The 25,162-nt window shown below is 38.4% G+C and overlaps 1 protein-coding gene across 1 annotated transcript in view; it reads right to left on the bottom strand.

The window, feature by feature from the left end:
* The window catches only part of LOC18010485, a 25,589-nt gene extending 1,735 nt beyond the window's left edge, over positions 1 to 23,854 (bottom strand). Inside the window, exons 1-57 of the mRNA XM_006393422.2 lie at positions 23,604 to 23,854; positions 23,024 to 23,105; positions 22,691 to 22,794; positions 21,719 to 21,814; positions 21,574 to 21,621; positions 21,388 to 21,438; positions 21,071 to 21,174; positions 20,793 to 20,910; positions 20,145 to 20,246; positions 19,838 to 20,035; positions 19,435 to 19,592; positions 19,083 to 19,241; positions 18,630 to 18,722; positions 18,124 to 18,472; positions 17,881 to 17,994; positions 17,485 to 17,580; positions 17,232 to 17,299; positions 16,890 to 17,010; positions 16,592 to 16,813; positions 16,281 to 16,508; positions 16,091 to 16,200; positions 15,872 to 15,968; positions 15,500 to 15,595; positions 15,270 to 15,410; positions 15,037 to 15,105; positions 14,065 to 14,547; positions 13,656 to 13,976; positions 13,324 to 13,455; positions 13,113 to 13,226; positions 12,811 to 12,995; positions 12,433 to 12,541; positions 12,196 to 12,339; positions 11,528 to 11,803; positions 10,758 to 11,429; positions 10,374 to 10,580; positions 9,985 to 10,088; positions 9,381 to 9,676; positions 9,153 to 9,237; positions 8,033 to 8,734; positions 7,609 to 7,927; positions 7,271 to 7,429; positions 7,027 to 7,190; positions 6,740 to 6,920; positions 6,392 to 6,649; positions 6,094 to 6,300; positions 5,781 to 5,835; positions 5,405 to 5,535; positions 4,371 to 5,309; positions 4,211 to 4,287; positions 3,381 to 3,819; positions 3,100 to 3,186; positions 2,612 to 2,767; positions 2,350 to 2,534; positions 1,492 to 2,031; positions 884 to 1,204; positions 658 to 784; positions 76 to 296 (exon numbers count right to left, since the gene is read on the bottom strand). Of these exons, the coding sequence (XP_006393484.2) occupies positions 76 to 296; positions 658 to 784; positions 884 to 1,204; positions 1,492 to 2,031; positions 2,350 to 2,534; positions 2,612 to 2,767; positions 3,100 to 3,186; positions 3,381 to 3,819; positions 4,211 to 4,287; positions 4,371 to 5,309; positions 5,405 to 5,535; positions 5,781 to 5,835; positions 6,094 to 6,300; positions 6,392 to 6,649; positions 6,740 to 6,920; positions 7,027 to 7,190; positions 7,271 to 7,429; positions 7,609 to 7,927; positions 8,033 to 8,734; positions 9,153 to 9,237; positions 9,381 to 9,676; positions 9,985 to 10,088; positions 10,374 to 10,580; positions 10,758 to 11,429; positions 11,528 to 11,803; positions 12,196 to 12,339; positions 12,433 to 12,541; positions 12,811 to 12,995; positions 13,113 to 13,226; positions 13,324 to 13,455; positions 13,656 to 13,976; positions 14,065 to 14,547; positions 15,037 to 15,105; positions 15,270 to 15,410; positions 15,500 to 15,595; positions 15,872 to 15,968; positions 16,091 to 16,200; positions 16,281 to 16,508; positions 16,592 to 16,813; positions 16,890 to 17,010; positions 17,232 to 17,299; positions 17,485 to 17,580; positions 17,881 to 17,994; positions 18,124 to 18,472; positions 18,630 to 18,722; positions 19,083 to 19,241; positions 19,435 to 19,592; positions 19,838 to 20,035; positions 20,145 to 20,246; positions 20,793 to 20,910; positions 21,071 to 21,174; positions 21,388 to 21,438; positions 21,574 to 21,621; positions 21,719 to 21,814; positions 22,691 to 22,794; positions 23,024 to 23,105; positions 23,604 to 23,618 (11,435 nt within the window). The 5' untranslated portion in view covers positions 23,619 to 23,854. The remainder of the gene's footprint in view (positions 1 to 75; positions 297 to 657; positions 785 to 883; positions 1,205 to 1,491; positions 2,032 to 2,349; positions 2,535 to 2,611; positions 2,768 to 3,099; positions 3,187 to 3,380; positions 3,820 to 4,210; positions 4,288 to 4,370; positions 5,310 to 5,404; positions 5,536 to 5,780; positions 5,836 to 6,093; positions 6,301 to 6,391; positions 6,650 to 6,739; positions 6,921 to 7,026; positions 7,191 to 7,270; positions 7,430 to 7,608; positions 7,928 to 8,032; positions 8,735 to 9,152; positions 9,238 to 9,380; positions 9,677 to 9,984; positions 10,089 to 10,373; positions 10,581 to 10,757; positions 11,430 to 11,527; positions 11,804 to 12,195; positions 12,340 to 12,432; positions 12,542 to 12,810; positions 12,996 to 13,112; positions 13,227 to 13,323; positions 13,456 to 13,655; positions 13,977 to 14,064; positions 14,548 to 15,036; positions 15,106 to 15,269; positions 15,411 to 15,499; positions 15,596 to 15,871; positions 15,969 to 16,090; positions 16,201 to 16,280; positions 16,509 to 16,591; positions 16,814 to 16,889; positions 17,011 to 17,231; positions 17,300 to 17,484; positions 17,581 to 17,880; positions 17,995 to 18,123; positions 18,473 to 18,629; positions 18,723 to 19,082; positions 19,242 to 19,434; positions 19,593 to 19,837; positions 20,036 to 20,144; positions 20,247 to 20,792; positions 20,911 to 21,070; positions 21,175 to 21,387; positions 21,439 to 21,573; positions 21,622 to 21,718; positions 21,815 to 22,690; positions 22,795 to 23,023; positions 23,106 to 23,603) is intronic.
* Between the last annotated feature and the right edge of the window lie 1,308 nt (positions 23,855 to 25,162).

The raw sequence follows: 25,162 nt of genomic DNA, 5'->3' as shown, positions 1-25,162 counted from the left end.
ACTTGTATTGTTTATGTTGTATCTACAGGAAACAGCAACGTGTAGAAGGAGCAAAATCTAAGCCAGGAACGAACCTGTCTCTGTCGACTTTGGATGAATTTTTTATCCATTGATAATGCAGCTATGCCTTGACTCATATGGCCGAGAGCGCTACTTGCATTGCCAAGAATATCAACACCTGAGAGCAACTGAAGAGGCTGGCCAAGGAGGTCTTTCTTTACGTTCCTAATAGCATTATTGATCATAGTACTTTGGCGCATGGATATGTTCTCATTAAATCTTTCACTTATGCGTACCTGTTTGAAGATAAGAAAATTAAATAGACAAACACATGAGTATTCAGCTAGGTTGGGCTGAATCTGCAGTAATTTGGACGTTGACATATCAGATTCTAAAAGCCGTGAAACTCGTAGACTAAAATAACTGTGGTGATCCTACAAGTATAAACTGATGGTTATCAACCAACTTATAAATGTTGGCCAATTGGTATACGATAATGGTATTTTATTTTTCCAATATCGGCATAAGAACCATGGTCGTCCAGAGTCGTATAGATGCCACATATTCCCCAAGTAGGCCAAATATTTATAGTGGGTGTCTTAAGAGGCTAATCGCGTCCTTATTGTTCTCACAAATGAATTACTATGGAAAACTTACTGGCATGTTTTCTGTATTCCCAAGAGCAGTCATCAGGGATGACCAAAATCCAAGCACTCCCCTCGGCCTTTGACTTGGGGACATGGCCATTGATACTTTAAACCTAACTTCTGAGATGTTAAGAACCCTGCATTTTTGGAGGGACGAAACCATATAGGTAAGCGTTGTGAATGGACTCATTCAGTAAACAGCATAAAAATATATATCAGGAAAATCGTGTACATACCCAATTTGGATGAATGGATCAACTGATACAGCTGTCGACGCAGAATCGGATAGTCTACTCAAGTTGGCTTGCTGAATCATCTCATGAATGCGCCAGATTATAGGTTCATGAATGTTAATCAGAAAGGCAGTATTTTCACGTCCCTGGAAACCTATGTACGGATAGACACGAAGATCGAGACCCGCATTTGATTGCAAAGTAACAGAAAACTTCAGAATGTAATCAGCTTTATCTCCAGTTCTCTGTGGTCTGAACAGAACCGGCATTGGTGCCAACGGCAACTGGTTATCCACTTGTATTCCTTGCATCCTTAGTTTGAACCTGTAAGACAGTTAGCGTCAGCATTAATTCAGCATCTGATAAGCGTAAATGCCAATACATAATCATAGCAAATGCTGTCAATTGGAAATCTCAAGCAGATCCTTTTCTGCATCTGAAATATGTGGAACTTTGCACATTACCACTACTAAATGCCTTGAGACAAAGACCACAGTTATCAAATTAGAAATGAAACTCAGTATGGTCATTTAGAATAACTACACTGGTGAAAGATGATGGCCCTTATATTTGTTTAATAAAGCTACACCTTAAGAGCCTGATAAACTCACCGGCTAAGCCCAGCGCCCAAGCCTGTTGAATATGCCACAACGAGGTTTTGCACTGACATGTACAGTATTTCTTCAGGAGCATGATCAATTACGGAGATTCCAAGCTCAGCGAGCTCAACAATCACATGAAACTCAGACTCTTCCGAGGCCAGAAGATGAGATTGCTGAGACACATTTTCAGATAACTCTGACAAAGATGATGCTGGAAGTCTTCTGCTTATGCTTGAAGTAGGCTCAATTTCCGGCATCCAGTCACTGACTCTCACAATGTTCTTTTTATCTTCCTTTACAATCGTAACTCGTATGGGTCTGGTAGGTCCAGTCTCACTTCGTGGTGGATGATCACCAATCTTATCAATATCGTATTTTTCTGATTTAGAGGGATCATTTCCATCAACAAGAAGTTCAAATGATTGTCGTCTACCAAGATTTTCCCAATAAAATGAAGCAGCCGCGTTAGGAGGAAGAAATTGCCAAGACTCACTCACACCATCTACTTGGCGATAGCGAATAGGAAGAAACATGGAACGGTTCTCGATCCTAGGAGAGTGGATTCACATTATAGCGTATACAAAAAATGAAGTCAGATATACGTAGTGAAAATAAAAAGTAAATATAGGACAAGGAAAACACACTTGGATTCAGCAAACAGGATGCATCATTGAAACCAAAGAATTTCATGCAAGCTCCATGGATTACTTTATTTACCAAACTGATAATGGGTTTAAAAAGAACACATTTGGGCCATTCCGCAGCTATTTATTTAATCATAAAATCTAGATCCAAGCAAACAGTACAGTAACATCAGACAAAACAAATCATCTGGAACTGGAAGACAACTAGAGCATGTGTGATTACCTGTAAGGACCGGAGACAGAGTTCGGCCTGAAAATTACTTCGTAACGTGAGTTCTTTGTCCCGCTTCTGACTTGTACTCTTAGCTGCAATTGATCAGTCCCATCTTCTCTTCCAATAGGGACACGCATTATACCTTCGCTAAAGACACTGAATGGTGTGCTCCATCTATATCCCTTCACACGTACCTGAAAATGCCCCATCCGCCGTAAGCACATTAATCATCATTAAAAATAAGAGAGATGTCTGAAGGTATTTCACATACTTTCAGCAACTCAGTTCGGGTGGAAGACTGCCATCCAAAGAGCTTTGGAGGATCAGAAGGATCCATCCATTCTTCTGTCTGACAATCACACTGTTGAACACAGATGCTCACACCGACCCTGTTGATGAATAAGGTGTGTGGCTGGAGATGAATAACCTGAAAACAAAAGACTAAATTATCTAATGTTTAATAAGGAGTAAGATAATACCCAATGGGATTTAATATTCTGACCCCAAAATGTGCCTATCCATAAAAGCTAGTGTTCAAGTTACCATTAAGCACTGATCCGCCTCTAAATCATCTTGATAAAATAAACCACGGATAAAAGCCTAATAAATAGCAGCAGCATGCATACTTTTATATAAAACAGGAGAAAGAAAGCAAATGCTAAACACTATACAGGAGCAAGAATTTGATTTCAGACACGTAATTCACACCAATATACCAGAGCAATGAGAAAAGAAAATCTTATGAAAGTGAATTCTGACCTTTGTTCTGTCCGAGGTCATATTCAATACTGCTGAGAGCTTGTAGTACGAGGCGTCTGAACAGAAAGCCTTTATATCTATGCGTTCCTGGAATAGTAATTGTTATTAAATAAAGCAGAGACAGTTGCAAGGTCACCCAACCAACTAAAGAAACACGGCCGGACAACTAGGAGGAAAATCCTTCTCACAGAAGTGAGTCAGAAATAGTTTGTAAAAAAAGCAAAGTCCAGCAAATTCACGCCATTAGCTTAAAGGAAATCATTTAAGCTTTAGCTAGTCACCTTCTTCTCAAGCTCAAGAAGAGAAATTCCAGGACTATAGATCTCAGAATCCCGAGCTGCGACAGAAATACCAATCCGTGGGGAAACATAAGAATCCTTTTGAGATGGAAACAGCACAACGCCACTCCGACCAGCTGATTCTTGTGGAGAAAGCATGCTAGGCATAGGACTAGTATCCTCAATAACCTCGAGCACTCGGACATTTTTCCTCTGTTGTCTCCTCTCCATCGAAGATCCAGGAGTTATCTTAAAAGATTTCGAAGCCCTAGACAGGCAGGGGGAGCCAGCTTCCACATTTTCTGAAGGTTCAATCTCCACCACTCTATAGCCTAGAGGAAGATATGAATCATTTGTAATCCAGTATGGGACGAAGAACCTTATAGTTTTTGGTGCAGCCCCTGTTTCTCCAACATCACGTTCTATACTTACACGCAGTCTCCTGAAACTCCATAAGTAAGTGTATGATGTGGCCAAATATTTTCACGGAATATAGTATCGGGTTATTTCAAAGAAAGAAAAAGCATTTTCATTCGATTATTCTTAACACAATAAGTTTTCATCAATAAATAAAATTCAGCTACGGGACCAGCTCCTACTAGGCGTACTGCTTAGTTGAAAAGCAATACTCAATGAAATATTATTACTGGAAGTCTGGAACCAATGAGAACTTTGTAACGTGACCATTCATTGTCAAGTGCCAAAAATGCTCTTAACCAGTTTCTTTTTTTTTTTAACAAATGCATATATTCAAATATCTTGTGGTAATAAGCGGTGTTAACAGGACTAAAACTTCCAGGCAAAATAAGATCTGAAAAAAAAAAGTGACAAACCTTTTGCTCTGTTGATGGATGAACCAAAAGGATGACACACTGTCACTCGAAGATAGATCTAAAACAGGAATAGGATCCTACAAAAGAAAAATTAAATTCTTTAATGTTTTAAGAACATTTTCCAATGTAGGTAGATGCTTCTGTAGAATATCAAGCCAACCTTTTCCAAAGCCCAACCACCATGGACAGCTAGCGTAAGATATACAGGTCTCTGTATATCTGCTGAATATACATGAGCACTCTTCCTTGAAGATATTACACCATTTTGTCTCTCAAGATATGTGCCTTCTTTTGTCTTTTCCCACACTGTGAATTTGACTGGGCAAGGAAGTCTATTTTCAAGCTTCAAAGGAGAACTAATGGAAAATTTCCAATCATAAACGGGTATATTAAGGTCTGTATGAAGAACTGACGCATCTGCTCCTACGCTGAGCCAATATGGCTTACTCCCAGTAGAGGGCTGGCAGCAGAAAAGCATGTCCTTTTTCTCAAGCTGGTTTAATTTCAAAGAAAAAGCAGATGCTCTGCTACTTTGTTTGAACGTTTGCTGCCGAGTAAGCAAACCTTGATCAACAAATGGTTGATCTTTTCCACAACCAGAACTGACGGCGATGCAACTGCCCCATGCATAAGAATGATGGGGGTTGTCAACCCTTGGCCGGACATGTAGACACTGTTCATTATCCTTTGATAAACATCCCCATGGTAAAACATAGGACGAGCTAGAGGCAATGAAAGCATTATGATTGCTTACTCCTGAAGAGACACTCTGATCAGAAGATATGGAAATCTCTAAGTTGACATCTGAATCATTTACAACTGTCGCTAAACATCTGAATGTTGCGTGCTTTCTTCCGTTTCTCATAGAAACTTCCATGGCAATAAAATCGTTTTGTAGTGATTTCGGAGCAATAGAGAGCGGAAGCAGCGAGCGAATGCTATGCCATGAGTCATCAGGCCGAACTCCAATCCAGAAACCAGTGTCTCCGTCAACAAAATCCTTATTTTCCATATTTCTTATTGTGTTGGGGATTGTAGTCTTCTCAAAATAAGATGTTGAGACAAGCAAGCATCCGTTGTCATGTATAACTTCGGCATTCTTCATTTCATAAATCAAATGAAAAATGACAATGTATGTTATAAAAGCTTGAAAACTCCATTAACATACCATGATATAAATAACAAACAACTAACCTTCCTCTGAAGTGTGTAGGAACTTATATTCTCAGCATCACTTGATTGATGTAGTGACCTTACTGAGGCTACCTTTCTAAGTGTATTTTCCCCATGTCCAACAGGAAATGAAAGCGACCCGACGACCTCCCCTGTATTGGTCAATAGCTTACTCTCATGTAACATAGGGACAATCTCGACTCATTGAACTCTTAGAAAATTTTCCAGTCGTATTTTATTCGCGTATTCAGGTATAGACAATCCAAGGACTAAAATGAACCCAAAAAAAATGCCAATCGACTCTAAAAACGAACGATCAAACACAATAAAAAGGCCAGCTGAATTGATGGTTATGCATGGCCAAAGAAAAGAGATATAAGAAGTCATAGAACTTAACCTTTTCCAGCTTTAGCAGCAAGGTTTGTTACTTCAATCTCCAATCTGGCCAATCCCTATAATAATCAAAGAGAAACAGGCTACCTATATGAGGTAATTTCGAAAATCATGACAATTATTTCCAGTTCAAAAACGAATATTGAAAATCGATATACCAAGCCAAGTTGTACCACTAACCATCTAAATCAGGGCGAACACGAGCAACTAGCCTAGATATACCGTTCTACTCAGTGCTAACTCTAGGCTAAATTGCTTATGAAACCGCAAGTTTGAAGGAACAGAGATGATGAACAAAAGAAGCATATGTTTACTACCTTCCTTGGAATTTCAAAAATGAAAAGTTCATTCCACTTGGAAGAGCACTCGATCAAGTCATTGACAACCGTAGTGGAAGGCTTCACGCACTTTGTCCTAGCACTTTGAGGAAAAAGCTTTTGTGGTTCTGCACCCTTACTATCAACAACGAGGCGCAGGGTGCAAAAGAAATTGTGACTGTTTCCATCATCAACGATATGCAAGCCCTTCACAAAAGAAATGAAAGTACCATCTTAACCATAAAAATTCCTAATAGGCCATAGATACTTCAAATGATGGATACTATAATGTATGTACCTTAGCCTCAAGAATCTGTACAGTCAGGTAATTGCGTGCTTCTCTAGAACTGTCTGAAATATTTAACCTATTGGAGAACCTTGGAGGTGGAACCCAAACAGAGGTGATTTCATCGTGAGACAGTTTTACAACTACATCTGAGTTCTCCTCCAGCTTTTTCAGATATATGTCACGGCCGAGTTTATTCTCTACCACAATGGTCTGAAAATCATCTTCGTCAAGAGCTGAAAAATCACTCTCACGAGAAACACCAGATTCCTGTACCACAGCATACCAGTAAGTAACAAAGTATGGAAAAAAAGAGATATACATGTTTACTATAAATATAAAGAATTAAGAACACTGTACCTCTTTCATTTTGGCCGCTCTTTCTTCAAGTTCTAACTGCCTTCTCCAGGAAACAACGGCATCACCAAGAGTTTCAAGGTTCGCAGCACTAACATTCATGTTCAAAATGTTGGTAGCAGCAATTCGCAGCCGTTTTCCTGGCTTTGATGATTGACTCAAGGCAGTATCATAAGTTTCTAACCTTCAAAGCGAAAGTGAGAAATCAAAATATTATTCCAAATACAACGATAATATGATTTATTTCCCAGTTAACTCTCATCATCAATCAAAAACATTACTATCTTTACTTGAATATTCCATCAAATGGCTCCAGAAGAGGCTCCCACGCTTCCAACTGTGGGTTAAATGTTGAAGCAGCGATTGAGGAAATGAGGACTGCATTCATGGCCTCAGGACGACCATGAGTTGCTAGCTTGATATTGGTAACAGTTGTGTCAAAGAGAGGAGTCATCTGGAAGCATTAAGAACGGGATCGAGATGTCAACACTGGGTTCTGAAAAATTGGGTAACAAATTTGACCATATGACATACCATTCCATGTAAGCCATCTAGAAGTGTCAGAGAGAAGCATCTCAGCTTAATTTCCGCATTTACATTTTCCTGTGTCTTCGGCTTTACAGATTCCCCAACAGCAAAAGCGAACCGACTTGGAGGTCTTTTTAGATCAGAACGTGCAAGAAAAGTGCATGCCTACACAAGGTATCAGCAGCTATCAGGATTGGCTAATACTTTTTCACTGTGTGGGTACTTCAGCTTAAAATAGATGGTAGCTGATTCACATAAACATAAGGCCGTACAGTTCAATGATGGCAATGCAAGCCTTCACAGAAATAGAGACATAGCATCTAAAGTTAAATGGATTGTCAGACCTGATTGTCAACTTTCCAAATGCTCCAGCATTGAGAAGACTTTGAACTTGAAGATCTTGAGACGGAAGCTTCACAAATGCTGGCCTGGTTAACAAGATCAATCCTTGGACAACAGAACGAATCCACATGTGGTGCCTCATCATATTTAGAAAGAACGCATCCAAGGGAAACATAACCAGGAGGTGCAACAGGAAACCAACAGAAAACTTCATCCAAACCCTTCCCCACAATATGTGCGACTTTGGTGAACTGCACAGGTTTTGCAGCAATCTCAGAGTCATCTGCTTTGAAGAGTATTCCAAGTGCTGGTGGCTCCAACCTATTGAGAGAAGAAGAAATTCATAGGATATGGCATTTATATGAGAAAAGAGTCCCTTCACGGTAGCTGATCTAGAGACAAAATAAAAGTTAAAAATTAACTAACCCTTCAGTTATGCTATCACCCAATATGGCAAAACCAGGACGTGGTATAGGCCTCCATATTGAGACAGGTCTACGAAGATCACCACCCTTGTCCCACCAGATTCTCTCAAAATTTGGAGTTGAAACATGATAACTAGTTGGCTTAGAAATTGACCTGAGAATGTCCCATCCCGATGGATTTCCAGTCGGATCAGTTGTTTGATCGCTTTGAGAACCATTTGTAGATGATGGTTCAGAGACTGGAGATGTCTTCAACTGAAGGGGATTCCAGAGAAGACAGTGACTGAGGCCAGGACTATATTGTTTGGAAGGAGACGCAGTTGAAGAGTGAGCATAGAATGATCCAAGAACATTATCAGCGCGCCACATGCTGAATCCAGACTCAAATAATGAACTGGAGGGCACGGAGTATATGCACTCAGAGAAACTGCTGGAAGATACAAGGTCAGATCTAAGACAATATACAATGTGATCTGGTGGTGGCTCACTTCCTAAATTTGCAACACACCCCATAGCAGTGTATCCTGCAGGAGCTACAGGCATCCAGAGGGAGCAGTCATTGCTATCACGAGAATGTTGACCATTACCCTCCCCTAAACCTTGAATAACAGAGAACAGGCCAATACAATTAAACCCAATCGGCTTCCGCACGCGCCCATATGTATTACTAACTGCCATTACTGCTTGTGTAGGAGGAATTGCCCTGAAAGGAAAATTTTCAAGGGAATCAATAATATAATGTAGCTTTACATTCTTGAAGAAGAAAACATTTTCTCACTGGAGCTCTTTTCGATGATAGAATGTAAGCACTGGCACAGGTTTAATAAAATAGAGGCTGACATGTTACACCCAAGTATCCATTACGCTAAAAATTCCAATACGACAAGCTTGCTTATTTTTGTTACAAAAGTGATTTAACATGAATTTTATGGACGCAGTTCAATGCTATTAATGAGACTGAATAAATACGTCACGATGAAACCTAATGTTTTATCCTCCATGAGATTTTTGTGAAGTATAAAAAGGAGTTTAAACATCGTAAGCTCTGTTGTAGGAATGAAAATATCAAAGCAAAAGGTACATAAGAACAAGATATACATGTAATCAATATTATATATTACCTTGACGTCACACAGTCTCCCAATATTACATAGTTCGAAGGAGCCTGCGGCCTCCAAATTGTGAGGTTGTTCTTGGGTCCACTTTCTGCTCACATCCCCAAAATAGTGTTATTATCTGATACAGTTTCTTAAAAAGATAGACGAAAGAAAAGATCACGTGGATAGACCAAAAAACTCAGACAGCTTTTTAAGGTAAAACAGTGCCACATAACATAGCTCAGGTCATACCTTTCGGTGAAACCCAAATCCTGTGGAAGTTGGTGCATGAAGCTAAAGGAATAGCATTTCCAGATTGTAAAGCTCCAGTTACTTGGCTCTGCAGATTTAATAGGAGAGAGAGAGCACTCAAAGATAGGTGCATATATATGTCAGTTGACGTTAAGGACATATTTGTTTTCTCTTTGACAGAAGTGTATCCCCCAGAAATATCGACTGGATCAAGAATGATAAGACCAGAACCAGTTTCCACCACCAGGTTCTTTAGCAAGGCTCGAACCCAGATGTCATTTTCTTTTGAGGCGTACCTGTTGAAAACAATATTAAAAATACATCAACAAGGTAAAATGAAACTTTAGATCCATTAAACAACAAGAGAAGACGAAAAAGCTTGTTTTCAACATCATGAGCAGAATGTAGTCGAGGTCAGATGGAGGGTTACTTCAGTACAATTATTTACTCATACAGGTATAGAGATAAGTGATCAAGCAATCATATTTGTTACAGCCGAAATATTGGGTTGTAGTCAGACATAACTGTCCATAAAGTTCATGTGTGACATAATGTTGATAAACTTAAATCACGTATCCTAAGATTCCGAGAACGCTGCACTTACATAAAGTTAAAATCCAATTTCACTCGAAAAAGCTTTTCTACAGCAGAGGAGTCATCCAAGGAGGATTTTGTACCATCAAAGAATGTGAATTCAGGAGAAACAACCTGCACAAACAAGCTAAGAATTGACAAATACAGCAAACAAAATTTCCAGATTAATCAGATAGGCATGAAGTTGAGAATTTGTAGGTGGAGGAAGAGAGCTCCATATGAAACAAATGTTATGAGTCAAAAAGAAAAAGAAAGAAACACCAAAATCAGGGAATAAGAACAAGAGAGAAACCATGTGTATCGTTTATTAATTTTCAGTTAAATAGAAATAAAACTAGCTATAAAGTAAGCGCTAAAAATTATGTAAACCGGTAAAATCAAAACCTCAAGTAAACCTACCTGAGCTTCAAAGGTAAAACTCTGGCCAGACTTTGACTCGGATTGACAAGTATCTGAAACATCTGATGATTTGTGCACATTGCTAAGCACATTCTTCGAATCAGATGAGGCGTTTTCTAACATTGAGATATCAACACCATCTTCGGGGGAAAATAAGCAGCTACTACCGTTACTCAAGTATATGCACTTGCTCAGAAGCGATCCATTCTGCCACAGAAGAAAAACAGAAAAACAAGCAGCAAGAAAAAATCAAGAATCTTGGAAAAGGGGAGTGTGAAGCAATAATTCCTCCATTTCACGCTATAAGCCCTTAAGATAGGAAATTTACTCTGAGCATGCCAAGTAGCTATTTTTAGATAAATAAACAGAGAACAGAGTTTCAACCTTAATTTTTGCATTGATGAACCGCAACTTCTTTCCATGCCCAACGAATATGATGGGTTCTAATCTTCCCGAGTTTAAATCCTTCTCTCCTTGTTCACTCAACGAGATTACCTTTCCGCATCCGTCATAAGTATACTCATCAATCCCCAGTGAATCTGCTACTAACTGTCTACATGGGGACAAGTGCACGACATCTTCTATCTGTTTATAGACAGTCTCAGAGAGAACTATGCCCCTACTTCTAGTGATTGGATCATTTGTTGGATCCAATGTTTCGTCTCTTCCTGTTATTGCACGCAAAGCTGGAACAAAAAATTCACCAACCGCAAGCAGGAAGTCAGGAACAGCTAGGATACGAGGTTGTTGAACCCGTAGAACACATGACTGAGAGGATGCTCGCCATCTATAATCCATCAGCAACATCGTTGAACATGGCGCGTCAAAATCAAGAACAGCCCTAGAGTTGGTCCGCTTAAAGCTTCCCTTATTAAGGGAAAATGGCAAAGATTCAGAAGAAGCTTGCTTGGAAGCATCAACCGATGAGCCGAGCATCAGCCGCATTTCAGGCTTTGTGTTAGGGCGGATATCTAGAACAGAAACTTTTGGAATTGACACATACAAATCTGTCTCAGATAGTGATGTCATCCTGTAGGATACCCATAATCCTTCAAGCTGTAAATCAAAGTGAATGAAAAATTGGTATCTTAGATATCTGTTATAGGGGAGAAAATGTACAAGGAAATAGAAAGATCAGGCTCAGAAGCACGTACCGCAACATGAGCTAATGGTGACTCTTCATTAACACTATTACGTAACTCAAGAAGAGCATAATTGATATCAACAGCCAGTATGGTAACTGTACGTGACATTATCATCTGACTATTCAAGTTAACTTTGTCGACCAGCAGACGCATTTTATCTTTGGGACCAGTACTGTTACCACGGAAATCTGGAGGTAGCTGTGGCTCCTCAAACAAATTCATGCTTGTGCAACTTACAATAATATCGTATTCTTTGTCAGACATCACACCATGCAAGAAATCAATCTGCATCGGCATATATAGAGAAAATATTTAGTCATAAGAAAAATGACGGCTGATAACGGTAGCTAGCTAAGAGAATGTAAATGGTTGTCCACGGTATCTATAATAAACAAAGGATAAAAACGCTAAGATGACTCCCAGTTTCTAAGCTTGCCAGGAAGACAATGAATAAAATAAAATTGTGACTACTCCATTCTTAATCTCAGATAGCAAAGCAATCCTTTTAGAATAATAACATTTAAAAGTATAGTGATCCCTAGTCTAGCAATTTCAAGAAGCAAAGACAAAAAAAAAAATTAAAAAAAAAAAACTTGTCTTGTTTAGAGTCTAGATTCTTCACACCAACAGCAAATATTTAAGTTCGTCAAACGTATAGAGAATAAGAAATCCAGTACCTTGATCTCAACTAAAAGTGTTGGGACTTTCTTAAAAACATCTCGTAGGCTGCGCCGAACAAAAATGTCCAATCCCTGGCCTTCATGAATCATTGGTTTACCAATTGAACCATTTATGCCTACTGACATATTTAGTCCAAGAATCTTTACAACAAAAAACAATAGGAACAATCATCAGGCTAGCGTATTCATTCCACACGTTAAAGGTATTTCATACTCATTCTAATATATATGTACCTTCGCATGAAGAACATCTACACGTACAGCACTGGGATCTTTCTCCGGACACCCATGCCAGCTTATTTCATTTGATACCTCTAGCTGACCAAGGTCAAGTTGAATATAGCTGCAGAAAATAGGTGTGTTGAGATTTTTTCAAGATTCAAAGAAAGATTGAAGTAAACCTTTTGGAGATTTTAAAAAAAAAAAAGTAAAATGTTGCAGACCTCAAGCATTAAAATTCTTTAGAACTCAAGATAAGACTAGATGTATGCAACCGATTTTGATGGAAACTACTAGACTAGCGCTCGAGAGCAGTGAAAACTGAAGTGTCATAAACCTTATGAGTATTTGATACCATAGTATGAAGTATTACTACACACTCTTTCTACTTACTCTTTGCTCAGAGAATCTTTAGGGACGACAATTATTGGAGTGTCTAACGAAAGGTCTAGTTTCAGCGCAGTAGCACCATCCATCTCATATTTCTGGATTAGCCACTCAAAGCCTCCCACTTTGTCAACAAGCTTAATGACTTCTTCAGTATGAGGAGTGGCAAGTGCCATGAAGTACGCTGTAACCTGAAAACCATATCATTGGATTGGTCCACAATAAAATGATGTCAAAGAAGAGCATTTTTATAAGTTTCGATTGCACTTTAAATCAACTAGGTAAGAGGCAGGTAGTGATCATGGTACCTCTTGAACAAATCTGTAGAGGAAAACAATCCGAACAGCTGATAGTCGACCAGATAAGCTATAATCATACCCTTCATAGTCGTCATCTCCAGCACTATATGAATTGAATTTGAACTGCAGAGTAAAACAGAGACTAAGCAGATGTACAGCCACAACAAACAAGAATCAACAATATCGCAGAAACTGCAATAAGGCCGTCAGTATTTGATACCTTGATAAGAGACTCAACACCAGGATCACGTATGTCACAGAGCCAGCTCCAGCAGTTTCCAGAGTCTAACGACTTGTCACATAGTTTAAAATTTCCTAGAGTCCCTTCTATTGAAAGAGAGCTCGGGTGAACCTTGAAATATACAAATTTAACCAAAAGACTAGTTAACTAAAACAGACTTTCCATGAAAATGATTCTCTTTGCTTTAAACATTTAACTAGAGAAACAAAGACAGATTCAACTTTTAGAAAGTCAATTACAATTATAGGGTGAGTAAACTAGAATCAAAATCAAATACGTCAAATAAGATGCCCCAGGCCAATATTTCTTACCTTAATGTCCAACACAAATCGTTCCTGTACAAACATAGCAAGCTGAGAACCATCCTCTTTGTTAAGAAACACAGTCACATTATCAACATTCATGTTCAGGTAAAACACAACACGGTCTTTGCCATATCCAAGTAATCCTTCAATGCGTCCACCTTCATCATTTGTTTCTTTCTCACTGTTAGATTTCTCAAATGCGGGAGTGTTGGTATCTTTATCATTTTCAACATATGTAGCAGCGCTCAAGTCAATTCCGAAACCAATTAGAGCAACTACAGTCGGTCTGCTGCAAAAGAACTCCAGTTTTGACATGCGAATGCTCATCTGTAATTGATTTCAAACTGAACTTAGCAAAGTTAAGAAGGTATATTTTCCGCACTAAGATGGCCTCACATGGTCTTTCATCACATACCTGTGTGTCGATTCCATTATAATCGTGGGAACTAGAGCTCCTCGTCAAGAAAACAACTGATACGAAATCAGAAAATTCGCCACCCTGCACCTCATAAAAGACCTCATCGCAAAGGCCTTTTCCCTGAGATGTGTCTTTTTCATGAAATCCACCTTCAGCATCCTCAAGTCCCACATGTTCATCAGAGTCCATCATCATGCTGCATTGAATCATATCCATATCCGGAGTACCTGGTTCCGTAGGAGACAGAAACTCTGGCAAAGCATCTGTGAAGGCATCTTCATCATCCGCATGTCCTACAGACATCTCCTTTTCATAAGAATCAGATCTTCCTGGTGAGTCTTGTCTGTCTTCGTTTTTCAGAACAGAGTAAGCCAAATACTGAGCATTTCCTGACTGCTGATGCTGAAGTTCATCTTTGATTTTCAGAGAGTGCAACTTCGTCCTAACAGTTAAGCCACTCTCTGAACTTATCATGTGGACCTGCAAAGAAAACACAGTTCTGCCTCTATCAAACTAGGCTATTGTATAGAACCTACACAGAGAAATAAATACGATTGAGAAAAAAAAAAAACATTACAAGGCATATCAGAAAAGGGAACCCTATAAAAGTGAAAGAATTGCGAATATCCAAACAACGGACAACTTGACAAGTCGTGCTCCTAAGATATGCAACGTGATTTAGCAAAACAATACACTTAGAATTTATCATTTCTTCAACCTTAATCAACAATACTGAGGCTCTGTTGGCAGTTTCCATCTCATAATCACTAGCTTAGCCAGGCTTAATGAAATAGTACAGTTTAACCAGAGCCTAAATATCATGGGGTTAGGTTATCTAAGTTTTGCACACCCAGCAGGCCTCATCCTTTTCCCCTTCTCTCTTAGCACCCACGACGCAAATCGCATGCATATAACTCACTACCGAAATATCAACTTAACACAATGAAATATGTCCCACAACAAACAAACCTTTCCTCCGGCAGCAAGAACTTTGAGAAGCAGAACCTCTTCAACCTGCTCATCACATTCATCCTTGATCTGCAGGAGAATAGGATTTCAAAGTCAAATAAAAAGAAAGTTGCTTTCACAGAATCTAAATGGTTTCTCAGCTCAAACAAACTATGAAGGTGCCAAATTAGTATGACATGGCATACACAGATAGCGCACATATAAAAATATGTACAACGCTGATCACAGCTAACCTTTCCATACAAGTATAACTTCGTCTCAACTAAGGCGCCATTAATAACAAGATCAGCAACTTTCAAATTCCCGGTTTGAGGTTCATGGACGTCACCATCACCATCACTAGTATGACCAAGCACATCCCCCGACAGAGGAGCCTAGAAAAGGACAAGATTGTTCAGAATCAACCAATCACGACCATTGCAGAAAGAAAAAAAAAAAAAAAGTCATTGAGATTTTAATATACAGAAGCTTGATAGGTGGCTTGGACAAGTCCTCTAAGCCAAGCTGCCTTCTCCTCCCCCTGAAACTCTATGATCCAGGTGCCAGAAGACTCCAGGGCCTGAAGTATGCATAGGATTCATAATCTTTAATGGAAAACACATATGAAAATACAGCAAACAAAGCGAGGTTGTAAAGGAATATATGTGCGCTGGATTTTTCCCCAGTATAACTTTGAAAGCAACTTCAATAGAAGTAAGGTCCAGAGAGTCTCAACAGTCTTATTTTCAGGTAGTCGCCATTCAAGAATCAGCAAGCATATCCAATTATGAAAGCGAGTATATTCAGAAAGTTCTTTTATGACGCCTATTGTTTACAATATAAGAGGTTAGCCTACCTTTTTAAGATCCGCTCCCCTTAGACCGACAGCAAGGCAGTTTGGCGAACCACCAACATTTGCGGGCGGAACCTCGAATACTTGTCTGCCAGCCATGCTGCACATGTAAAGTTTATAATTTAACCGTCTTAGCACACGCAAAAATCTTTGTAAAGATAAAAAAAAACTGAGAGAGAAAGAGGGTGCGTGAAAATAAAAAAGGGATGAAAAAGCACAAACCATAAATAACGTTGATAATTAAGTGACCTCTCTGATTCAAATGTATACAGATATAAACCAGACAAAACAAGGTGACAAGGCTGCCAAGTAGCAACAGAGTTGCCAATTCCCTGAAACAATAGATTTCATTAAATTAAAGATAATACAGATAAATCAAGCTTGAAAAGTACATATACAAAATAGTGCATACCTTCCAAACTAAGATTCTAGCATCACTAACAAGATCTGCAGGACTCCAAGGTTGGATTCCATCTGGGATGTGATCAACAGGAGCTTGACTGTAGGTTTTCATAGCACCATACAAGATGTCGGACAGTTGCATGATCCTCATATATCTCGTTGGCGAGAAATGAACACCAATATTTGGTACTTGAATGGAAATTCTTGTGGATGGGTAACTTGGGTGAGGTACTTTGATCTTCATCAAGAAATATATGTGTGTCAAGTAGAAATCGTTTTAGCAATTGACTAGTGAACATAAAATGTCGCACAAGGTAATACCTGATCAACAATAACTGCCATTCCACACCTATCAATAAGGGAATAAACGTTGTCCGCTTTCTCTAGAATGGGAGACAGAATTGGCTGATTAGGGAAATCTTCCATGAGTAAACTGCAACCTCGGTTGTCAGATTCACAGTCTGTAAAGAAAGCGGCGATATCTCTTCCAGAAATGCAGAACCGAGAATATAAGTTTTGCCTTTGCGCCTCAGACCGAGTATCCTGCAATTGTACAAGAAATGTAAGAAAAACAGAGGAGAAACACTAGTAAAGTCGAAGGGCCAATCTGGAAACTTACCATGGTAGTTAACGTAAAATTACCAAAATCCAAGAGGAAATGGCTACTACATTTGGACGATCCTGAAGCCCTCAAAGGAATTCTCACTTTTGGAGCATCAAGATCAATGTCGAGAGCAAATCTGAGAAACCAAAGGCCACGCATGAAACAAAGCCGGTGAAAATTTTGCTACTTGTAAGAAATAATAGAATAACTAGATATGGTTTTCAACAGACTACAAGGACAAGAGCTTTTGTTCCATGCAACCAACATCTCACTATAGTCACTTCCAAATGGTCCAACTCTGATCTCAGGGACAATGACAAAGAGGGATATGTAAAAGCCAAGATAGATTGTTCTAACCTGCTTTGCTCCTCCAACACTATTTGAAGTTGCTCTTGAGCCCGTCGAGTCACTTCCTCTAGTTTCATCTGTAATTAAGAACGGTGAAAATAAAAACTAAATGCTATAGACCGGAAATAAACATAAAGAAATCTATGACTGATCAATCTTTAAGAATTTGCATAAGGGTGCATACACAACGATTTGAAGAAAATAAATTATGTAAGAAACAGGGTCAGAGTAGGAAAATTGCTACTTAACATTACACCAGTACCTGAAGTACAGCAGCAGTTTCCAATGCAACAGTAGGGCTAACTGCATTACTTCGCTTTACAAACTCCAATACACGATCATAACTTTCAGTCCAGATCTGCAAATACACAAAATTCCCAATTTTGCTAAGAGAATTGGTACCAGATATACAACTGAATTCCAAACTTAGAAAATGTTAAGCCCATGACAGTTACAGGTAATTCTTAGTTTCAAATAATAACAATATATAACCTATTCCCTCCAAATTTCCAAAAGGGAAGCCAAACACTTCATTTCATCCCCCCAGCTAGATATTAGACAGATGCTAATATACTCTGGATAGATCTTACAGTTATGCGACAATTAGGCAGATCCTAAATACCCATATCTCAAGTACATACATATACGAAGAGATTACCGTAGCATGACAAGGCGATATCGTGGCAGATAGCCTCCAATCAATGTTCTCTCCAATTGGTGAGTTCACAAAACTAGCCATCAAGGCATTAGTCTTTCTCTCACTGGATACACTCTGCAAAGTCAGCAGCATGACACAGAGAGGGGAGCGGGGAAGGTCAAATCTTCATTTTATAGGCAGGAATATAGAATCTCATCACAGAGATTCCTTACGCAGGTCATAAGGTGAAAAGTGAAAACAAACCTGTGCAAGCGAACCTTCTGGTGCAGATAAGCCATAGAACCTCAGTGATACATCACACTGAGTACTCCGATATCTGAACTTGGTCGTCACATCGAGCTGCTCAAACCTACCACAAAGCACCTCAATCTGGTTGATATCAACAATCCTAGCTGCACCTTGACCAATTGATACTGTTACAAGAAAGTGAGTCATATTCTGCATGTCTTTGCCCGAATACAAAGTCATCTCTTCATCTGGCTGATGACTCAGTAACTTATTTACGGCCTTCCATTCTTCTTTAGTCAATCCTTCCTCCATCGATCCGTCAGCCACACTATCGGCCTCGGGGTCATCTTCAGCTTCTGTCCGCCTTCATGAAGATGGTAGCCACAATAGTTAATAAAAATATTAAACAAATGGTTTCTGCCTGTGATGTTGTATTCAAGGCTACGATTTAAAAAAAAAAATATGGAACAGCCAAAAAGCAAAACAAATATAATCAGAAGGAAGCAACAAACTCCACTGACCATTTAAATGAGAACCAACCACCCTTTTTCAGCTTTCTCTGCTCGGCTGCTTCTTTTGACTTTACAGATTCGACCTTTGCATGTGCAAGCAACCTAAAAACGCCGATACAACATTAAAAAACATGACGAGATAAGTCGGAAGGAGAAACAGCACATAGACAGCACAGGGCCTTTGAGAATCTCAATGAAAATAAAGAGGAAGAATTGCAGAGCGTGAACGTCTTATGAGCAAATAGTAATATGATAATACTAGATGTAATCAAGCATTATAATAAATATTTTGCTAAACTTTCAGTGTATCTTAAGCTTAACAATCTCATGTGAATTCCCAAATCAATCCAGAGATCAAGTGTCAGCGAGATGGAATTCCAATGGTATGCATTAGAAGGTGGAATTTGACCATGTTAAGAAACCACATGCTTTCCAGTCAAAATGTGGGGAAATGATTATTACCTCCACAGAAGAATCACTTTGGAATCAAGGTCCTTTTCGATTTCTCTCATCTCTGGGTTATTAGCATTTGATGACTGCTGTAGAAAGTTGGCATAAAGCTGAATATAGCGCCGCCGTAACTGGCAAAGATGGTGAATGCTATCCCAGGAAAATCGATAGCTGACATGGGGTCAATATATCATATCAAATACACTATCATTCAACAGATCGAGTGCAGTCATACTTTACCAGAAGACGCTCAAAACTATGCGAGACTAAAAACAAAATAGCTTTGCCAGATAAATACTATTTCTTTTCCTAGTTTGTCAGTGAAATCCTACATATGAGACCGTAAAATAAACCAAACATGTACCATAATCTCTTTTGTTGCAAACTAGCTTGAGCAGCAAAGCGCCACCACAAACGCGGAGCCTCTGAAACAGGAACCATGGGCCTTAAATGTGAAATCTCTATATATGTTTTGTATCTTGAAACAACTTCGACTAGCTTTATCCAATCGTGATATTGCTCCTGGTAAGAAAAAAAAGTGGAAGAAAAATGGAAGACAAAATACAAGTGACTTCAGTAAGGCACCTCATGAAAAAATAATCGTTAAGCAGACGCAGTAACAACTTCTAATGTGTCTCAGAGAGTAGAAAGATAGACAGAAGAAATCAGAAACCACGGGAAAAATATACAGCTAACCCTGGAAGAAAACGAGGAACACTTCCCCAGGAAAAAGTAGAACCAACTATACCAAGTACAGAAAGTGGTACCTCTGTGATTGTCACGTTAACATCAGTTAGGGTAACTGACGCTCTTTCAAATGGAATCTCCTGATTATTTCTCTCCTGATTTCCTAATCGGTGATACTTAAGAGATCCATTGATAGGGGACAGTAGATATCGACGATCCAAGGCCCACTTTGACTTAATTTTATCCTCGGTTTGCTCCTTTATGCCATCTTCAAACATCTGAAGGAAGACAGTCGGTAGTTAAATACATAAGACCTCAAAGTACTCGACCAATAATCTGGCGAAAAACACAAAATAATCTCCAAGAAAAAGGTAGAAAAGATCAAACCTCAACCCACTCCTCAGGACTAATATCGTCCCATTGCTTCTCTATTTCCCAGGGAAAGCTATTAGAATCATGATACAGCGCGAGCCTTTCAAGTTGCAATGACTGTCACAGAGACCATGTGTTAGCCTAAATTTATTTTTTTCCAAGTCAATAAGTAGCATAATTATCAGTTAACACATTTTACTTATCCAATTAACAGACCTTGTAACAAAGTACGAACTATAACGAGCACTCAAAATGAACACAAACATTAGAGAAATAACTAATCAAAGAGACAAAAGAAAACAAATAGAAATAGTTTTAAAGTCCGAATCAATCTAAAACTGCTACCTTGTTCGAAAACAAATGGCATTTCCTTTTCAAAGTCTAACCAATGTTCTATCGTTATTTTACGCCTCTTAGCGAAGAGCCCTCACTTCGTAGATGAAGAGCCAAAAAACAGGATATATTTGAAGCCAGAAGATTTCTTAAGAAATGGGAACACTAGATCTGTATTCCAATTATTAACCACAAGAGGACTCAAACGTCCCAACGCAATCAAAGATATTCATAGTTTAAACACACATAAACATTGAAACACAATGTTTTTTGTCAACTTTCTGCTGCTTCGCCCAATTGAGAATAGAAAGGAAATGGAACAAATCTCACCTTACGCAGTTTATCCAATGCACCACTTGTGTCAAAGGTCTCATTTCCTTCCTCATCCATTGTAACAGCTGCAAGCTTAGCCAAGGTGATACCCGCAGCAAAAGGGTGCCCTGGATTACTAAGAAAAAATTGTTGAAATAAGAAAAAAGCTGAACAAGTACTTCTGAGTCGACTCCAATAAACACCGACAACAAAGACACTAACAGTGAGCACAAAAGCTAGATATGGCCACAAAAGCAGAACGAGAAACAGAAACAAAGAGGCAAACGGCCACAAACCTGGTAGAATCCTCATATCTAATATGTACATTGCTGATGGATACTTTCAGATTACCAATAATTGTAGCAATAAGCGAACCAAGCCATGAATTTCCAGCTGGAGGCTGCAAAGAACCAACAATAAAAGAGCTACAAGTTATAACATGCTTAGCACAGGAAAGTTTTTTTTTATCTCGTAGTTAGCAAGGAGTGCATCTATCCTTCGTCAAAAATCATACGGAATCCTCTATTCTGATCAAAAACAGCGTTACTCAAATAAATGCCCCTTGAAAAGAAAATACGAAATATAAAGACAAAAAATAAGTTTAAAGGCATACACTTCCCAGCTTAGATTTTGCTCTTGCTTCAAGAGTTGCTGCTTCTGCTTCCTATTTGTAACAAACACAAGAATGACAAATGATAATTCAAAGTCTATCTTGTAGATGAAAAGAGAAAATTCAAGTCTCTTGTAATGACTGTATTCCGAAGTATGCATGTAACTGCATCAGCCAGAAATTTAGTACCTCGATCTGCTGAAGCTTGGTTTCTAGAAGCTTTTCCCTGTCTTCCTCCTAGTATGTAATTAGTGTAAGCAAATTCGGTAGCAACGAAAGTGAAAATCTTTTAAAAGGAAACAACGTAAACACAAATAAAATTCAAACAGAATACCTTAACTGTTCGGCCATCAGGGGCAGGATAAGCAAGAACAAAGACACGGTCAATCAGAACAATGACTGGCTCTTTCCCTAAACTTTTCCAAGGGACCTGAAACAAAGGTTTGTATGAGTCACTTTCAAATTCTAGATATGCTACTTAGCCATAGTTACAGGAGTTTGCTGACGAAATAGCATTTACTGGTTTAAATACATGTCTAAGTTCAGAAACCAGGGAGGTATCACCCTGACTTGAAATATCCAGGACAATAAAACTCTGTATCAAAAGCTTAAATATATGCAACAAACAGAATCACAAGAACATCTTCTTCTTTTTTTAACGTCCACGCATTACTCAAAGAGCGGGAAAATTTGTTCGACAAAAATGTAACCCAGAATATATCCAGTTAAATCATATGTGACTGCCCTATATCAAAGCACATTTTTACCTAAAACTGATATAACGTTCACGAAAAAAATTCTTCATAGGGCAAGTTTCTCTAGCTAATTACCTCTTCCCTAACACTGCTAATAGCCTTACAACTCAATAATCATATGAGCAATGACCTAAAATTTTCCACTCTCTTCAGTATTACCAGCAAAAAAAGTTCTTCATAAACACCACTATAACAATTTTCAGCACAGCCATTGAACATCCTTACAGAGAGCATCACAAATGCGAACATTTCTGGTCATGTAAGCATCTATAGCTATGTCATCACTAAGTGGTCTTTCCTCTCTCTAAATACTTCAAAGGACTTGTAGTAGACATATTTAGTACAAAGGAATTAATATGTGAAGAAAGATGCTGCAAGTAACTCTGGCAAGGATTACCCATCCAACGTAAAGTTCTCAAGAACTTAAGTAGGCAAACTTTCGGGAAAGAAATATGCAATATCAGTGTAGCGTATAGAATGGTAACAGTGGTCTAGAGAAAACCATCGAAATTCCACCAAGAGAAACAACAACAAAAAAAAAAAATAGCAACCTTTAGAGTGATGGTCCCGACAAAACCGGATTTGACAGCGACTGGAAGTTTCAGTGAATTCAGAGCCTCCGCCTTTAACTTCAAATCTTTAAGAACAACATCCCCTGAAAAGCAAGAAACCCCAACATCAAGAAGGGGAAGAAATCAAATTAAACAACAACTTACTAGAAAGCCAAAGGATTACATCTCTACATATGTCATGTTCACCCTAACCAGTAAACAAACTACTTCATCATGGAGACAATTAAGTCATGAACAGTCTTTGCGCACAAGAATTGTCAATACACACTAGATACACATATAAACTTATAAGCGAAAGAAAGAAAAGCTAACCTTTCCAGACACTAATCCTCAGAGCCTCTGTCGAGAGTCCATGCACATATTCACCCAAATACCTCCGAAGTAGATGTAGTACCTGAAGATACCGAAATGCAATTAATAGATACTCCATTCAATCTTTAGGTGGACATGAAACTGAAAAAAAAAAATCTACCCAAGAGCAAACATGTCCTGCAAAACATCTCACTGTAATTGGAAAAGGGAATGCAATTTTTGGAAAAGGGAATGCAAATTTTGGAAACTAAAATTACTGGAAAACAACTGTCCAAGTCACTAACTTAGACGAACCAAACTGAATTGTTCCTCATTTTTAGTTTCTAAATTCAAAGCACTATCAACTAATTAATTCTCCACCAGCAGCTACAATTGCTTCCCTCGCGGATGCTAAGTAAGAACCCATTTCGTTTTCACAAATCCATATAATTCGTCCAGCTATTTTTCATAGATAGTTCCAAAACATTCCCATACGCAACATCGAAACATATATTTAAAAACTGAAGAAGAAATCGCCCGTGAGAACTCGTCGCAATCCCCCAAAATTAACAACTATAGAAGAGAACAAAATATGGCTTACATGAGCTTCGAACATGACGGCGACGAACGGGACGAGAAATTAGCTGGGAGCGAAAATGGAAAGGTTTTCTTCACGTTTGGTTCAGAAAATCGAGGATCATCGAGATCCGAGAAACGAACCGATTCAACATTAAAGAAGGAAGCACGATCTCAAAATTCAAAATCAAACGAGCGTTCGTTGAAAACCCAGCGATCGATCTACCGAGAGAAGCAAGAGACTCTCAAGAGGCAGAGAGAGAGAGAGCGACGGTTTGAGAGAGAGAAAGAAGTGAGAGAGAGAGAGAACGGGACTCAGGGATGGATTTCAGGTAATATACGTGCCGGTCCTTACCAATTTGCACTTTGTATTTTCGTAATAATTTTTTCGGTCAATACGCTTTTTAATTTAATTTAAATATATTCAAAAGAACAATAGCTACATTTCCTTTTGACCCCCTAATGTTTCTTGAATCTCCATAAATTTCTTCTTTAAAATCAGAATCATCATCATCAGTAATTACTCCCTTACTTTGTTTTGTGATAAATTTATTTCTTATGTTTCCAAGAAACAGATAGACGATAAATCCTAGTTATGACTTCAGACTTGCTTGAGACTTGAGAGGACTTTAAAAGACAATAAACTTAATTAATGTTACAAATTCTTTCACCAGATTTGCAAAATGCTCGTTCGAAAGCTGTAACACATTTCGGATTATTTTTCTTCAATCCAACTATATTTTTAAAAATTAATTGTAATACTAAATTTTTAAATATGTTCTATTTTCTATAGTTTAAAGTGATTCTATTTATAGTGAGTTGTGACATTTTATGTTGGGTTACTTCTCAGCCTTTAGAGTATTGACTGGTGTTTTGGTGACCTATGTGGTTGGAGTCGAACTGCTTTGAAGGTCACTAATCAACCAAACAAATTGATATTGTGATTTATTGAAAGAAACAAGGTGGGTTTTTTTATAAAAAAAAAGGTAGTTCATTCATTTCAAATGTATTTGGAATACATGATTGATTCTCTCTTTCCATCGTTGGAGTTAATCAAAAGAAGGTACAATTATGTAAAACCGTAAAATAAATTTCACAAAAGTATACCTTCTTGGCAATTATATTCGCAATATTATTTTTTTCATTTCCCAAAAACATGAATTTCGGTTTCAAAAAATCAAGTGTCAGTTAGCTCAACTGAAAATATACCAAAAACAAAACATAGAAATCAAAAAATCGAATTACGTTTGAGACAGGGGAGACGGGCCATATGCTTTGATCCTAGGCTTGGAGAGATGTATGGGTTTTAGTTTAGAACCTCCAAGTAAAAAAAAAAGGAGTTTGGCTTCAAAAAATTCTTTTATTCTCAATTCTCACTAGCGAAGCTTTTTAATCTTGACCATAGTACTGGTTCGTTGAAAACCTGCATAAGACATTTAGAATCGCTTTCGGAAATAACATGTTCAAAACCCAAATTGTTAACACAACATATTGCCTAAGTTAGTGTTACTGCTTCCACTTCCAAGGCCAACTATAGTTTGGGATAATATTTAATTCCAAACCATATGAAATTTTCCCATTCAT

The sequence above is a fragment of the Eutrema salsugineum genome, unplaced genomic scaffold (assembly GCF_000478725.1).
Source record: "Eutrema salsugineum unplaced genomic scaffold, Eutsalg1_0 scaffold_7, whole genome shotgun sequence".
In the NCBI taxonomy this organism is placed as follows: Eukaryota; Viridiplantae; Streptophyta; class Magnoliopsida; order Brassicales; family Brassicaceae; genus Eutrema; species Eutrema salsugineum.
Note: the sequence above shows the minus strand (reverse complement) of the source record. Positions and strands in the feature narration are given on the sequence as shown.